The 16087-nt window shown below is 40.8% G+C and overlaps 1 protein-coding gene and 1 long non-coding RNA gene across 2 annotated transcripts; both read left to right on the top strand.

The window, feature by feature from the left end:
- Positions 1-1128: 1128 nt before the first annotated feature.
- On the top strand, positions 1129-10583 carry LOC120312464 (veficolin-1-like). Its single transcript, XM_039353220.1, has 8 exons — positions 1129-1424; positions 3394-3531; positions 4183-4245; positions 4920-4955; positions 5598-5731; positions 6812-6941; positions 7840-7974; positions 10132-10583. The coding sequence occupies exons 1-8, from the start codon at positions 1325-1327 to the stop codon at positions 10380-10382; spliced, it is 987 nt and encodes a 328-aa protein (XP_039209154.1). The 5' UTR covers positions 1129-1324; the 3' UTR covers positions 10383-10583.
- Positions 10584-13021: 2438 nt separating this feature from the next.
- On the top strand, positions 13022-15085 carry LOC120312463. Its single transcript, XR_005557904.1, has 2 exons — positions 13022-13277; positions 14899-15085. It is a non-coding gene; the product is annotated as an uncharacterized LOC120312463 (long non-coding RNA).
- Positions 15086-16087: the final 1002 nt, after the last annotated feature.

Below are 16087 nucleotides of genomic sequence, written 5' to 3'. Positions count from 1 at the left end.
TTTCTTTAGTTAGAGGGTTTTGTTCTTCCTGAGGAAGAGGTGCCTGGTTTCCAAATGAGAACAGTTGTATATCTCTGCTGGATTCCTTCACTGCCAACTCCCCCTGGTTTGCCTCTACATTCTGAATTACTTCTGGTAAGGCTTTGATTTCTTTGCCCTGGGTAAACCTTTGCAGTTCGTCCAATTCTGTTTCTGTGAATACTTTATTTCGTGTTATAAATCGGCGTTGATCTGCTAGTCTCTGTTCTGTTATTTCTGATTCTGGATGTTGTTCTTTCCAGAACTGGTGCATTCGTTTTAGATATCCTCTTCTTGTTGGACTTGATCTGTAGTAACAGATCATTATTTCTTTGTTTTCCATCACTGTGTATCTGCGACGGGTAAACACCTTTTCTTCCAGTAGTTCTGCAGCTGCTGGCCCTGGTTGCTCAGCCAACAGTCCTGAGTCCTGTAACCCATTTTTCACCAGATATCCAGGAACTCCAATATCTAGTGCGGACCTTGTTAACCCGGGCGACGTCCGAGCCGGTATGGCATTCTGAAATTTACGTCTCACTTATTAGATATTAATCTACTTTCTAGATCAGCAATTGGTCTGCACAAACAAGCAAAGCCCTATCCATGGGATGCAGGCAGCACACAAAAACTTTTCTCTACGGAACCGCTCCCTTGTGCCCAAAAGGTTGGGGACCTCTGTTCTAGATATTACTCTGCTTTACAGCCTTTCTTTCACTCTGTATATTTAAAAAAGCAATATAGTCTATACTCATACCTGTCTAGGTATAAAATACATTTATAATCCATAAGAACATATGAAAATTGCAGAAGATTAATGAACACCTATTAATTTTTAGTCATGCATTACATACAATCAGCCTTGTCAGGTTAATTGGGATATTGTCAGTCTTTTCCAGGGAGTATTTATCCAAGAAGGAAAATTGTAAGAGCTGAAGTATTTGTTTACCTGAAGTTCAGCTCACTCATGTTTCTTCTCTCCCTCTGATAACAGCATTTAAAAGATCCACATTGTTCCACAGAAAATGCTCAACGAAGGACAAAGGGTGGGGAAAGTAATGCAATGCAGGGATTTCTGTTATTTCTAGAGCTCATCTGTAAATATTGTGAATGGTGTCAAGATTTGTGAAAGCAGGTGTTGCAAAAGAAGACTTTCAACATAGTTTCTTCCTGTACTTTTGCAAGGAAATTCTATTATTTCCACATTCTCTGTTTACAGAACTAATGGGCATTGCTATATATACAAGAACACACATAGCCCAGCTGAAAGACATATTTAAAGGAAGCAAACTAGGTTCCCAGAGGCAAGATGACAACTTGGATTGGTTTTTGCTTCATATTCCTGATTGCTCTGGCTGCAGAGAGAGGACTATCCACACAGCAGGAGACAGAAACCAACTGCTGTGCACGTAAGTCTCAACTGGTCCTTTCTGTGCTGAGCTAGCTAATTAAGATAGATTGGTCTAGAGAGCTTCCCTCAAAACTGTAGGGGAAATCATCACTAGTGGGAACCCTTGGGATTTCCCCATCCCTTTAGGGAAAGTGCTGCTGGAGGATTTGCCAGAGCTCCAGACAATGGCTAATTTTGTTTTTTATTTTTTTTCCTAATTGCAACAAATGCAACAATATGGGGAAGACATTGTTTAGTGGCCATTTTCTGCTTTGTTATTGATCAGAGGGAGGAACCGATGTTCAAAGAGCAAAGTTAGCAGACCCGTAGTGGAAGCTTTAGTGAAGCTAGAGCAATTCTAGGAGAAGGGTTTAATGGATTGGGAAAGAAATAAACCAGTGGAGTTTGTCTTTGGCCAAAAAAGCATGCCTTATAAAAACATCTGTGCTCTATTTTGTAGCATATACTGTTTCCCAGCCTGAAAAGATTCTCCTAATCAGATGCTTTGTGTCAAAATTATCTTTCACGCATAAAGGCTGAACTGATCCAAGAACAGCTAATCCAGCTGGGCTTCATGTGTTGAATCAATCAGTTTGACATAGCTCATACTCTAAAGAAAACACAATAAAGACAGTTTTGAATGATTTTCATAGTTGCTGGAATTCCTCACTAGCAGAAACACATCTCTCTCAACTCCTGGTGGGTCTAGGACAACTTGCCAAGGCCAGTTCACCATGGCCGAGTCACTGTTGGCAACTCACTATGGGACAACTCATGGGGTAACTCACCATGGAACCAATCAACACAGAATAAGGCAAGAGAGGGACAAGTAAGTTGCAGAGGGTCTGGCGTCTTGCTTTAGCTTCGATCTTTCTCCAATTAGAAGTCCTTGAGGCTGGGGTGAGCTGCAATTCTCTTGTCTCTCTCTTGAATTGTCCCACATTCAATTGTCCTGCAGCAAGTCAGCTGAGGCAAGTTGGCTGCAGCGAGTCAGCCGGGGTGAGTCAGCCATGGCAAATCAGCCATGGCAAATTGTCCCATTTTGAATCAAAGTTACCCTGGTTCATTGCCACTACTCCCCCACAGCCCCGAGATGGGGCTCTGCCATTCTACTTGCTGCAAGAAGCATATACTGGAATGGAAGAGGGTAGGGTCCCACCTGGGTCCTTGTTTTTTATCATTCTGCCATTGGCTGGTTGCAGAGAGTGTGGGTGGCTCACGAAGCAGCTGGTAAGATTGCCTGATGCAGATTGGAAAGGAAACATGCTACCGTACCTAGGCTGGATGAGGCCCGAGACTGTAGTGAAAGAGGCACCTAATTACACATTTTGTGAAAATTATGTAAAATCTGTCAATAAATATCAAACCTTTTAAACCTATGGATTTAGTACTTCTACAAATCACTAAAGACACAGTAACTCACGTGTGTGTCTTTTTAAATGTAATGAATGTATAACCTATGCGTTATCTAAGACTTTAGCTAACAAGTTTTAAATATACATTCAAAAATATAAATGAGAAGAAAGAAATCTGATTCTTATATGCATAGATGGATTCGTTAGAGAACAAATATTTTCTGGGCTCCCAGTGAACTGCACTTTTGTGGAAATACTTGATTTCCCCTATATAAAGTGTGTAAGGTAATCAACTAGAATATTTGAAAGGAAAACATGTACATGTTAGTATTAGGGATTGTTTCCTTAGAGTATCCTATACATGCCATTGTTCTTCCTCCTCCTGCCCTTCTCACCTTTCCTCTAGCAGTTAAAAAAATGCAGGCTTTAAAAGCTTGTGAAGGCTCAGTAAAAAAAGTGAACTTGTCCAGAATTCCCCACGATAGAAATCCAATATTATCTGCTGCATCATCCTGGTTTTCTGGCAATCAAACTAGGGCCACCTTGATTTAGCGTGACTTGTTAGATTCTGAGGAAAACCTTCTTGCTTCTCTCTAGTTTTTCACTCAGTTTATGCTCTTTCTTCTATTCCAGAGTTGAAGAGCTTAGCAGAATGTGGGCGTGACAAGATTGTCCTCCAGGGCCAGGCAGGCATACCTGGAATTCCAGGTGTGCCTGGAACAAATGGACTTCCTGGGTCCAAAGGTGAGCCAGGACCTCAGGGGCCTCCAGGTAAGTTGACGCCTACTTCTGTTGACAATTGGTGTCAAGGAGATCTAGCAGCTTATTTGTTCTATTACTAGGAAAGTCATAGCCTGGACTGTCTAGAAGAAAGGATATTGGGGCAAGCATTATCAAGGTTACAGGCAGAGGGATGAAAACCATGCCCTGCCCCTCAAGTTCCAGCTAGGAAGGGAGGGTGCCATACTAACAAGATTGCATTTCAGGTCAGGAAGAGGGTTTTAAAAATGCTGATAACTGTACAGTAGTAGCAGTTGAGAGTGCTCCTATAGTTGGAACTAGTCCTTTTGGGGGGAGGATGGAATGTATCATTCTGTCAAAGGGACTATTCTTATGCCCACCAGCTTTCTTCCTTTCCAGGGATTAGTCAGTTCTTTCCTAGCAAAATGTTTATGGTCTTTGCAATGCTTGAGAAAGATGAGGAAAACCTGAAAAACAATGCAAGTTCAGAATATACATTCTTCCATTATGTGGAAAGTCTATAGGTAGCTTTCCTGTTTATAAAAAGGGTTGTTGCCCCCTTTTTGCAAACTGAAAGATGGAACCTGGTGTGATGATCTTGCTTTTTACCAGGACAAGATTTGGAAAGCTCTTGGTATATTCCAGATGTTCTTTTAAGAAGCATTGTTCTATTCTCCTTAGGTGAAAAGGGCTCTGCTGGGATACCTGGAAAAGCTGGACCAAAGGGAGACAAAGGAGACAAAGGTAACATATCTCCAGAAATCCATTTTTTAATGAGGGAGATATATGGAAATCCCAAGACTCTTGGCTTCCAAACAAATATTCTCACTCATGCTTCTACTTTGGCGATCACTTTGTAAGACAAGCTCTTTGCAGCCTATTTTCTATACCTCTGTTCCTCTGTGCAGGAAAATAGATAACAAACTTGCATAAAAAAGAAGTGTTGTTCTACAGAGTCCTCGACTTATGACCACAACTGAGTCCAAAATTTCCATTGCTAAGCAAGATCATTTTATGATCTTTCTCAGCACAGTTGTTGAGTGAATTGCTGCAATAGTTATAAGTTAGTACTATGATTGTCAAGTAAATTTGGCTTCCCCAGTGGCTTTGTCTGTCAGAAAGTTGCCAAGGGGATCATAAGATCCTGGGACACTGCAACCATTGCAAACACAAGCCAGTTGCCGAACTTCAGAATTTTGATCATGTGACTACAGGGATACTGCGATGGTTGTAATGGGAAGAATAGTCATAAGACACTTTTTTCAGTGCCGTTGTAATGGCCATTAAATGAATGGTTGCAAGTTGAGGACTACCTGTGTTCAGAGTTTGTGAAATAGTTCTTGTGTTCACATTTCTTTTTACTTGGAGAGCCCTGAGTCTGTTCAGCTCAAAAGCAGTTTTTTTCCCGCTTTCCACAGGAGAACCCTGCCGCTTAGAAAGCTGTCAGCAGGAAGGTATGTCTAAGCATTCTCCCCTTGCTTACTCAGTCACTTCAACCTTCCCCAGATAATTGGCACAAATGACCTCAGCTGGGTCTTCATCTTCTTTTTGATCTCCCTTTGTCTGCCCTTTATCACTCAGGATAATAAATGTAAAAATTGCCTGATCAGGCTAGAACAGATGCTTGGAACAGTACAAATTCTCTGATCATAGTTTAAGGATCATTGTGATGCATTTCATCTGCATCTATCAGCTTTCCCCAACCTGTGTCTTCTAAGAATGTTGGACTCCACCTCCCATAATCCTCCCCCTGATAATTAATGGCTCTAGTTTGGAGAAAGCTGCTACATATTCAAATAATGGATGTCTTATTCAGGTGTTCAAGGATCTATCTATACCTATATGTTGTAAGCTGCCCAGAGTTGTTGGATACGAGATGGAGGGCATATAAATTTTATAAATAAATATTTTCTTCATTTTTTAAAAAAAATATTATTGCATACCAATGTGTATCCATTCTCCTACAGTAGGCATTATGGTAATTTCACTGGAGGTTCTTGCATAGAGATCTGTAATTGTCCCACCACATATATTTTCAGTACAGATAGAATCTGAACTGATGCACACATTTCCCCCCCCCCCCATTCTTCTCTCAGAGGCAAGAGCCAGAAACTGCAAGGAACTCCGTGAACATGGAGAGACCCTCACTGGCTGGTACACCATCTATCCAATCACAGGGAAAGTGATGGTGGTTTTCTGTGACATGGAAGTAGATGGAGGGGGCTGGTTGGTAAGTAAGAGATCTTAGAGATGTTTGCTTCCATCATAATGAAAACAGGAAAAATATTTTAATTCATTAGTAATATTCAAAGGCTAACTCGGCTTTTTCTAACCTGGCTCCCTCTTGATCTGTTGGGTGACAGTATCTAGGATTCCCAGCTTTTGTCATGCTGGCTAAGAATTCCAAGAGTTGCTGTCCAGCATACCTGGAGGGGGCCAGGTTAGAGAACCTATGTACAGAACACAGAATAACAGAGTTGGAAGGGACCTTGGAGGGCTTCTGATTCAACTGCCTGCTCAAGCAGGAGGCCCTATGCCAGGGGTAGGCAACCTTGGCTCTTTTATGACTCGTGAACTTCAATTCCCAGAATTCTTGAGCCAGCCATGCTGAGGGGAAAGGGAGAGTTTCCAAGCTGAGCCATGTTGGCTCAGGAATTCTGGGAGCTGAAGTCCACGAGGCATCAAAGAGCCAAGATTGCCTACCCCAGTGGCCTATGCCATTCCAGACAAATGGTTGTCCAGTCTCTTCTTAAAAATCTTCAGTAATGGAGCACCCACAACTTCGGGAAGCAAAATGTTCCACTAATAGTTCTCACTACAGGAAATTTCTCCTTAGTTCTACGTGGGATCCTCTCTTTGATAATTTTCCATCTGTTACTTCTTGTCTTGCCTTCAGGAGTTTTGGAGGAAATCATAGGAATCTCCCTTCTACCTGCCTGAAGCAGAGTTCAGAAGACCTTGGGTCGTCCCTTCCTCAGCATACATCTCTACAAGCTTTGCAGAGAAAAGAAAGCAATCCTTATTCTAGACTAGAGAAAAATAGGCAGTCCCTATTCCACCTCAGTTTTTCTTGATTTCTTTCTTTTTTTGTCCTGTATACAGATGGGAGCGTAGGTGGTCTTTCATACTGCATTTTAAGTCCAGATAACATGGGTACTAGTGCTTCCAAACAACTTTTTAATTAAGTAGTCACCCTGCCACAATGTTTTACTTTTAAAGCAGTAGCCTGATAAGAACTTACTAAGCCAGTATGAGAGACCCAAATGGAAATGGTATAACATTAAGAAAGCAGATTCTCTCTCTCAACTAGGTCTTTCAGAAGCGGCAGGATGGGTCTGTCAATTTCTATCGTGAATGGGAATCATACAAGAAAGGATTTGGGAGGCAAGAATCAGAATTCTGGTTGGGCAATGATAAGATCCATCTTCTCACCAGTTCTGGTAAGTCCAAAATCTCCTACCTGATGCTCAGTTTGATACATTAAATCTGTTTACACAGACAATGCTTATCTTTATCTGAATTAATTTATAAGGAAAGATGAACATCAATCCTTTCAGTCTCTAATATTACCAGAGACTCTCTTTGCATCACAGGGACACAATATGCATAAAAGAAAGACTCTGATCTGTTCCTGTTGGTCCATAAAACTTAACCTCTATTTCCTTCCATAAAGATTAATGATACATTCCAAATTCATAAATGAAATCTGAGAAAAATAAACTTTTTTCTGTAATTTGCAAATTTTTTCAGAGCTTTATGTAGCATGATTCCCCAAGTGAGTTGATAACTAACATCAGGAATAAAATGCTTAAAAATAGGGGAAAAGAGAAAGTTGCTTTCTTTCTCATGTGGGCCCATCACTGTCTTTTACACACACACACACACACACACACACACACACACACACACACACACACAGTCCCTGGGTAATATATTCATATACAGAACTAGGACACCCCAGCAGCAATCTGTATCTCTCCTTGCTGCCTTACTCACCATATGTAAGTAGAAAGTTATTAAAAAATATTGGCTTTGTAAAAGCAAAGGAAAAAGTGGCAATGCATGGATCGTTTTCTGGCTAATTGTGCAAAATGACCAGACAAAGTTTGTGACTTCTGGACTGTGGTTTAATTTTCCTGGGCCAACTCTTGTGCTCCTGAATTCTGCTCTTCCATGTTGTAGGTTATCATTGCTTTTGGATGGACATGGCTCACAATTCCACTGTGGACATGTCCTGATGGAATGAAAGCCTGCTACAATGATCAATACGCTTCCCTTCAAGGATTTCTGTATCTCTAGTATTCATTCTCTAATAACATTTACCCCTTCGGTGTTCAGGTACACATCACCTACGGATTGATGTGGAAGATTTCAATGGTTCCACAACTTTTGCAACATATTCCAGTTTCAGAATCGCAAATGAAAGTGAAAACTACAAGCTAAGTCTGGGCTCCTATTTGGATGGTAACATGGGTGAGTAATACAGAGATTTCCTCTTCATTTCAGTACCTTGGTATACATCATAAGATACAATTATCTTAAGACAAATATCTGTCATACAACAGCTGATTTTCTGAAGGCATTTAGTCAAGTCATATGAGCCTCAAGGGACCATATGAATATATAAAACATTTTTATGGTTTTGCCTTCCGCTTCTATTCATAAGAAATATATTATTTTTGATAGTGAATTTTAGAATTACCAGTGACGGTGAAAAAAATGCATTATCTCAGTACTATTGCATATAATATTACACTTCATGAATTTCTCTCATCCTTTAAACAAATCAAAGAGTCCTTTTCTTGAAATAATTATGTCTGTGTTCATTTGAAGCTATCAAAATATGTACACACAGTTCTCATATAGCAATAATTGGGACCAGCAATTCAGTTGTTAAGCAAAGTAGTCGCTAAGTGAAACTATAACTGTGCTTATGATCTTACTTCAGCTTTCCTTTGCTTTAGAAGACCTGTAAAAGTGATAAATGTGGACACTGGTTACAAAGTTACTTTTTAAACTTTATTATAACTGAATGATCGCTGTCTGAGACAATTGCTAAATGAAGACTATTTGTATTGCGTGTGTATTACTGCCCTGACCTTTTATAACAAGAAGTGCTCCAAATGAACAATTCCTTCTTTATCATTTAGGTTGGCCCAGCGGTAGACAACCTTGGCTCTTTTATGACTCATGGACTTCAACTCCCAGAATTTCTGAGCCAGCATAGCTGGCTCAGGAATTCTGAGAATTGAAGTCCATGAGTCATAAAAAAGCCAAGGTTGCCTACCGCTGGGTTGGCCTAATGAACTAACCAACTTTATGCTATTGAATCCATTTTGACTCCTGGCAACCATGTGGACAAGTCTCTGAAATTTTCTTGGCAAGCTTTCAGAAGTGGCTTGCCCGTGCTTGCTTCCTGGGGTGGGACGGGGTGGAGGTGGGGAGAGAGAAAAAAAGAAAGTCAGAGAGACTGAGAGAGACTGGCCCTAAGGTCACCCAGCTGTCTTTGTGCCTAAGGGGTGACTAGAACTCAGTTTTTTGGTTTCCAGACTGGTCCTTAAGCTCCATGCAAAACTGGCTGTCTGTCATGAAGCAGAAATAGTTTATTTTCTGTTAAAAGATCGATCCATTCATATATCTATGAAAGGAGCTACATTTGTTGTGTTGCACTTTGCCAACAGGAAGAAAAAGGTTTGAATTTGGCCTTAATGTTGCTTTTCTATTATTTTGCATTATTTTATTTCATACTGTATTTTTTAAATGAATCTCTGCTAACTGTGGTATATATTGGATTCTTTCTCATTTTTTGATCTTTAATCATGAATGAATAAGCAAGCTCTAGAACTGAATCGAGAATTTTAAATATGCTTTAAATATAATTTGTATATATAAGGTGACCAACCGTCTTCCTTTAGGGAGGACAGTCCTCCTTTTGTAAGTTCTGTCCTCCCTCAAAAAGTGTCCTCCTTCATGTTCTCCTTTTCGATATTTGAAGACTAATCTGCAGGGCTTTTTTTCCCCTCATAGAACGCTCAGAACGACGTTCTGGCACCTTTTTTTGATGGGTTTTTTTTTTTCAACTTTTGCATTAGCTGTGCTACTCCCACTATTGGCTTTCGAAAGGCAATAGGAATTGCTGCTGAGCGCGCCAAAACACCCGGCTGGCAAACTTTGCACATGCAAGTTGTCTGTATTATTGTTGCAATGAATAAAATGTTTCTTTTATTTACAATATTTTTTTCTTCAATTTATTTGTCTCCTCCTTTTCATTGTAAAAAAGTATATATAATTTATATATCTCTCATATAATAGTGTCTGGTGATCTTATTACATTGTTCTAAGTCTAGCTGTGTTTGTAAACCATGGTTTATAGTTTGGCATGTGACATGATTCATAAATTAGGGTTTATTTAATAAACCATGGTTAAGCAAAGTGTGTAAGGAATTCCTACCTAGTAATGTGATAGACTGACTTGGGAATTTCTGCATATAAGTTATGTATTCTATTATATTTGATTTCCTGTTGAATTCTTCCTAGCAGAAAATATGCATTTTTCACTGCTGTAGCACTTTGACTGAAAGCAACAATACAGTGAATCATTGACTTTCTCCTCTGATTATCTTCACTCAGGTGATTCTTTCTCAGGACATAAGGGCCTGGCATTCTCTACAAAAGACAAAGACAATGATACCTATGAACCCGCAAGTTGTGCTGCAAGTTACAAGGGAGGCTGGTGGTATGGTGCCTGCCACTCTTCCAACCTGAATGGCCTGTATCACAAAGGGGAACATACCTCTTATGCTGATGGCATCAACTGGCATTCTGGGAAGGGGCATCACTATTCTTACAAATATGTGGACATGAAAATTAGACCTCAATAGGTGAAATATCAATATATTTGGAATTGTTCAACTCTGACTTGCTGAATGAACTTATTAGCACTTGAATATCTTCCTGAATTCTGTTCCTGAAAAAAGAAGGCTAAATAGTGGCTATCCAAACAATTGTATATGTATTTATAAATACAAATAAACAGGGGGGGATTCATTTGGGAATTAAAGGTATCTGAAAGGAAAAAGCTACTTTTTGGATGGAGGGTACCCAAATGTCTCTTGCTTGAGAATTTAGCACAGTGGTAGCGAACCTATGGCACAGGTGACAGAGGCGGCACTCGGAGCCCTCTCTGTGGGCATACGTGCCGTTGCCCCAACCTTGCCTCCCCCCGTGACCCCCTCCTCTCCAGCAGCCCCCCTGAAGGAGAGTCGCCCTTGAGCGTGGCCCATACAGAGCAGCGCAGCCAAGGACATGGCAGCCAGGCAGCGTTTACAAGACTCTGCCCTCACACCCCATCATGCAGTTGATGCTGCAGGGCGTGGGCAGAGGGTGTGGCCACCATAGCGTTGCTGGGCTGCCTGGGTGATCTGCGGCGGGCCCTGGAGGCAGTGAGTGGTCCTGTGGGTAGGCGGGGCAGGGGAGGGGGTGGAGTGGGGGCAGGGCTAGTTTTTGGGCACTCGGTCTCTAAAAGGTTCGTCATCACTGATTTAGCATCTTCAATTTGGGATGTTATCCACTGTTATCTTATGGAAGGCCACTAGCCTAATAAATTTTGATTGAATGTCTAGAATCCTCGTATTGTAAATGCAAAGCAATTACTATATCATCCCTGGATGCATCAGGTATTCCAGAAAGACCTTAAAACAGTGATATAATCTTTCAATTACATGAAATATTTAGTACCCTTACAAAATCTTCCCATTCCTGGGGTTGTGGTATGAGGCTACCTTGTATCACCATAAAACTGAGAGCAAATGGGCATTATTGATCCACTTGAGTTGATGAGCTGTGTGAGGTTGTGCAACCTGAGGATGTCACTTTGAACTAATTGATCATTTTAGGAAAGAAGGGAAAGTATTGTATGGAAGGAACTGAATCTTGACAGAGTTTCTCCAAACACAGATATAACCCAAGAGAGATACATTTTAATTGAGACAGTTAAATCAACAATCTGGGAACAGATTTTTCTTTTCTTTCGAAATAATTTATTTTTCTGTATTGCAACTTTGAAATATCCATTCTCATTCTTGAAAACATGTAAGATACATGGATCTTATTCTACTAAAAATATCAACTTGATTCTCACAATCTGAAAACAGTGAGATTTTTTTCTTTACTGCTCTGTCCCCAGATATTTTTATCAAATCCTCAGAAGCACACTGTGACAGGATCCTAGTGCAATTATTAGTACTATCACCTCTGCATTGCTTTGTGTAGTGCAGTGAGGAGAGGGAACTTTAAGAGGATGCTGAAGCCAAATTCCCAGCAGCTATAGCTGCTGTGACCAATTCAAAACAAACTGGCTATTTGCAGTTCAGTTTCCCTGCCACTGGCACTATATTTTATAAGGCACATCTCCACTTGATATCAATGGTGAAAAGGAACAATTCATTTGTCAGCTTTGGATGTACAGCTTATTATATATTATTTGGAAATAAATGGGAATTCCTAATGTTCAAATTTTGCTGTTTCTTTGCCATATTGCATGGGAATGTCATGACATCCTAACATTCATATTTGGATACCTCGTTTTGTAAATTTTTGTGAACATTCTTCTCATGCATTGTGTACAACATTAAACCCACACTGCAATACTCTTTTAATTACCTTCTTGCCAGCCTGGAACTTGTCTTTTAATTACCTTCCTGCCAGATTCCCCACTGACTTTGGTTGTGGGAAGCTGGCAGGAAGTAGCTTGACCCTAGGATCCAGTTAATGATGGCAACTGGGGCAAGGATTGCTGTTGCTAAGCTAGGCGGTCACATTTTACAACCACATCACTCAGTGATGGAAATTCTGGTCCCAATTGCAATTGTCAATCAAGGACTCCCTGTAGATATTTAGGCATGAGGTGAGCCCTCTCCCACCCTAGTGATCAAACAATATTGTGACTAGAGCTTTGTGGTGTGTGAAATCCTGTTTTTATCATCGGGCTATTTCAAGGCATTTTCTCTTATCTGAATAGGCTCGTTTTCAGGAATGGCTATTCCGTCTTTCACTCTTTGGACTGACAATCTAACAGTGACTAACAAATGGCAATCCTATCTGTGAGAACAATTAACAGTGAACAGCTTGCCTTCAGAAATTATGGGTGCTTCATCACTGGAGGTTTTTAAGAAGAGACTGGACAATCGCTTGTCTGACTGAAATGGTAGAGTCTCCTGCTCGAGCAAGGTCCTTCCAGCTCTATTCTATTCAAAATAAGCATACAGAAAGACAGGAAAATCTAGCTCGCTTTCCTTACCCCGCTCCTCCGAAAGCGCCCCCACCCCCGCCTGCGCACTTCTGCGTAGTCTCTTCAACCCGACCCCTCCCTTCCGAGTGCGCTTCTTCCGCAGCGCGTGCGCTTTCGTCACATCTGCCGCGTTCCGAGGGAAGCACCTGCGGGCGGCGCTGCTCTCGGCGAGCCTACGGCAGTCTCTCTCTCTCTCTCTCTCTCTCTCTCTCTCTCTCTCTCTCTCTCTCTCTCTCTCTCTCTCTCCCCCCCCCCTCCCGATCTTGCGCAGAGCTTTCCAGCACAGGCCGAGGCGCGGTTTCGGTCGGCGCTGCTGCGGGTTCAAGGGCGAGGCCGTCCACGCGTTTTCTCCCCCAGAGGGTGACAGGCAGCCACCGGCGCAGCAATGCTGGCTTTCCAGAAGGGGCTGCGGTTGCTGAACGGGACCGTGAGGAGCCAGGTCCTCCCAAGGGCAAAGATGTCCAACAAGCCAGGAAACAGTTTCCTGGTGAGAGTTATTTTTTCTTTAAAGCTTCCAGCCCCCCCCCCCCTCCGCTTCTTCTCCCCCCCCCCCCCATGACTCATGAATGTCAATATTGCCAGGCTCTCGCCTGTAAGAGTGGGTTTCTGAAGGGCTCAGTCGCATCTGAAATCAGTCTCCTGGCTAGACTTGTGCTAGAGAACGTCCGAAAGGAACACGGGTCAAAGGGTTGTATTTTAATTACTCTGTTACGGCGAGGCCATGTTATATTGTACCTCTTTTTCCGGACGGACTGAAATATGTGGTGGAAGAGGAAATGCTCCCAAGGACAGTGTCACGTGCCTTTATGCCTTTTTAAAAGGAAAAATTGTCGTTGAAATGCCTATGATATTAGGCAAACGACCTTTACCTCGGCCTCTGTAGTTACATATAAGTACAGAAGGTCTTATGGATGGTTGATGAAAATCCCAACAGATGTAAGCCTTAAATGCTGTCTGCACTCTTGCACTCGCTTTGCTTACTAAAATCAGAGGTCACAATATGAAGGCAGGAGAGATTAACTGTCCCCTCAAATAAACACACACACCATTATTTTCCCCCTGAAATTTCGTTAAATATGTAAGATTTGATCTCAGCAGTTAACTCTGTTAATTGCTTGTCACTTTAAGACAGTGTTTATATCCAACATTTTACAATCAGAAGCATTATATCTTTTCCCCCTTGCCTAATGTTGTACTAATCCCTATTTCCCAGAGGCTGCCATGTAACAGATGAAATGACCATGAAGAATAGGGTGGGATCGGGATTAGGATTAGGATTTGGGTTAGGGTCGAGGTTTTTCCAAGTAATATTTTCAATATTTAGCAAACAGCATAGTGTCTGGGTACATGTATTTAACTAACAATAATAGATATAATTAATTATCAAAAATAGGATAAGTGGTTTGAGCTAGTTGTTTAAAAAACATTATTGTTTTTTTAGTTTGGAATTCTTCCAAACGCACGTGTGCTTGTTTCGTAAAAATTTTTATGAGAGTAGGCTAGATAGTGGCCTTTTTTAGTTTTAATCTTTTCTACATTCTCATCATATATCCCATCTTTCTCATTTCACAAGAAACTGGTAAGAGGGGAAAGTCTTAATTGTCAAGAATTCTTATTCTGTTTCAAGACTAAATTTTAATTATTTGCAGCAAACAGTGCATTATTTTTCATGTTTTCAAGATTTCCCTGCAGTAAAGTACTAACTGTATACATTTTAAATAGGCTGTAATACATCTGAGATTTATATTGCCGTTGTGTTGTTTGCTGCAAGAAATAAGTGTAACATAACAGATGGAACCTAATTTGAAAGTATTTCTAGGCTGTATTCTGTAAAATTACCTCAAGGAATCTACAGGAATTTGTACTGCTGAGAAAACTGAGGATCATTAAGATTATAATGAATATTGTATATGCCATGTTATTTGCTGTATGAATTATAAATTAATCACATGTTTAGTAATTTATAGAAGTTTGCACGCAGCCCATAAGATTTCATATATACACTAGAAATGAAACAACTAAAGAGTCACATTTCTCCCCTAATGAGCATCTATTATCTCTTGTGTGCTGCAGATACATACTTAACACACATTTTTTTCAATTTACAGGAAAATGCCATTGGATTCACAGTGATTTTTGCTGGCGGCTTTTTCCCAATTTGTTGGGTTATGGGCAATCTGGACAGTTACAGTAAATGAGAAAAAAAAGCTTTGGGAACATGGTCACGAAGAAGAAAATGTCAATATTTGCTATTCCCAGAAGCTTTCATTATTAAAACTAAAATTTAAAAATTCATAACACGTTTTTATTTAGAAAAACCAGTATGCGTTATTCATGATAGAAATAAATATTGAGGTTCTCTATATTAATTACAAAAATATTTATGCAAATTTGAGACATATAAATTTTTAAAAAGCTTTCCAGGAACAGAAGGCAGAGCTGAAGCAAAACAAAGTAGGCCTTCCTTACAGTGAGGGGAAAAAATTACTTGATTCCCCTGCTGATTTTGTACATTTGCCCACTGACAAATGATCAGTCTATAATTTTAATGGTAGGTTTATTTTAACAGTGAGAGACAGAATAACAACAAAAAAATCCAGAAAAACACATTTCAAAAAAGTTATAAATTGATTTGCATTTTAATGAGTGAAATAAGTATTTGATCCCTTCGCAAAATATGACTTAGTACTTGGTGACAAAACCCTTGCTGGTCAGATGTTTCTTGTAGTTGGCCACCAGGTTTGCACACATCTCAGGAGGGATTTTGTCCCACTCCTCTTTGCAGATCCTCTCCAAGTCATTAAGGTTTTGAGGCTGACGTTTGGCAGATCGAACCTTCAGCTCCCTCCACAGATTTTCCAAGGGATTAAGGTCTGGAGACTGGCTAGGCCACGCCAGGACCTTAATGTGCTTCTTTTTGAGGCACTCTTTCATTGCCTTGGCTGTGTGTTTTGGGTCATTGCCATGCTGGAATACCCATCCATGACCCATATTCAATGCCCTTGCTGAGGGAAGGAGGTTCTCACCCAAGATTTGATGGTATATGTCCCTGTCCATCCATCCCTTTGATGCGGTGAAGTTGTCCTGTCCTCCCAGCAGCATAATGTTTCCACCTCCATGTTTGCCAGTGGGGATGGTATTCTTGGAATCATAGGCAGCATTCCTCCTCCGCCAAACACAGCGAATTGAGTTGATGCCAAATAGCTCAATTTTCGTCTCATCTGACCACAACACTTTCACCCAGTTCTCTGAATCATTCAGATGTTCATTGGCACACTTCAGACGGGCCTGTACATG

The sequence above is a fragment of the Crotalus tigris genome, unplaced genomic scaffold (genome assembly GCF_016545835.1).
Source record: "Crotalus tigris isolate CLP2741 ecotype Arizona unplaced genomic scaffold, ASM1654583v1 scf7180000018504.2861643, whole genome shotgun sequence".
Classification (NCBI taxonomy): domain Eukaryota; kingdom Metazoa; phylum Chordata; class Lepidosauria; order Squamata; family Viperidae; genus Crotalus; species Crotalus tigris.
Note: the sequence above shows the minus strand (reverse complement) of the source record. Positions and strands in the feature narration are given on the sequence as shown.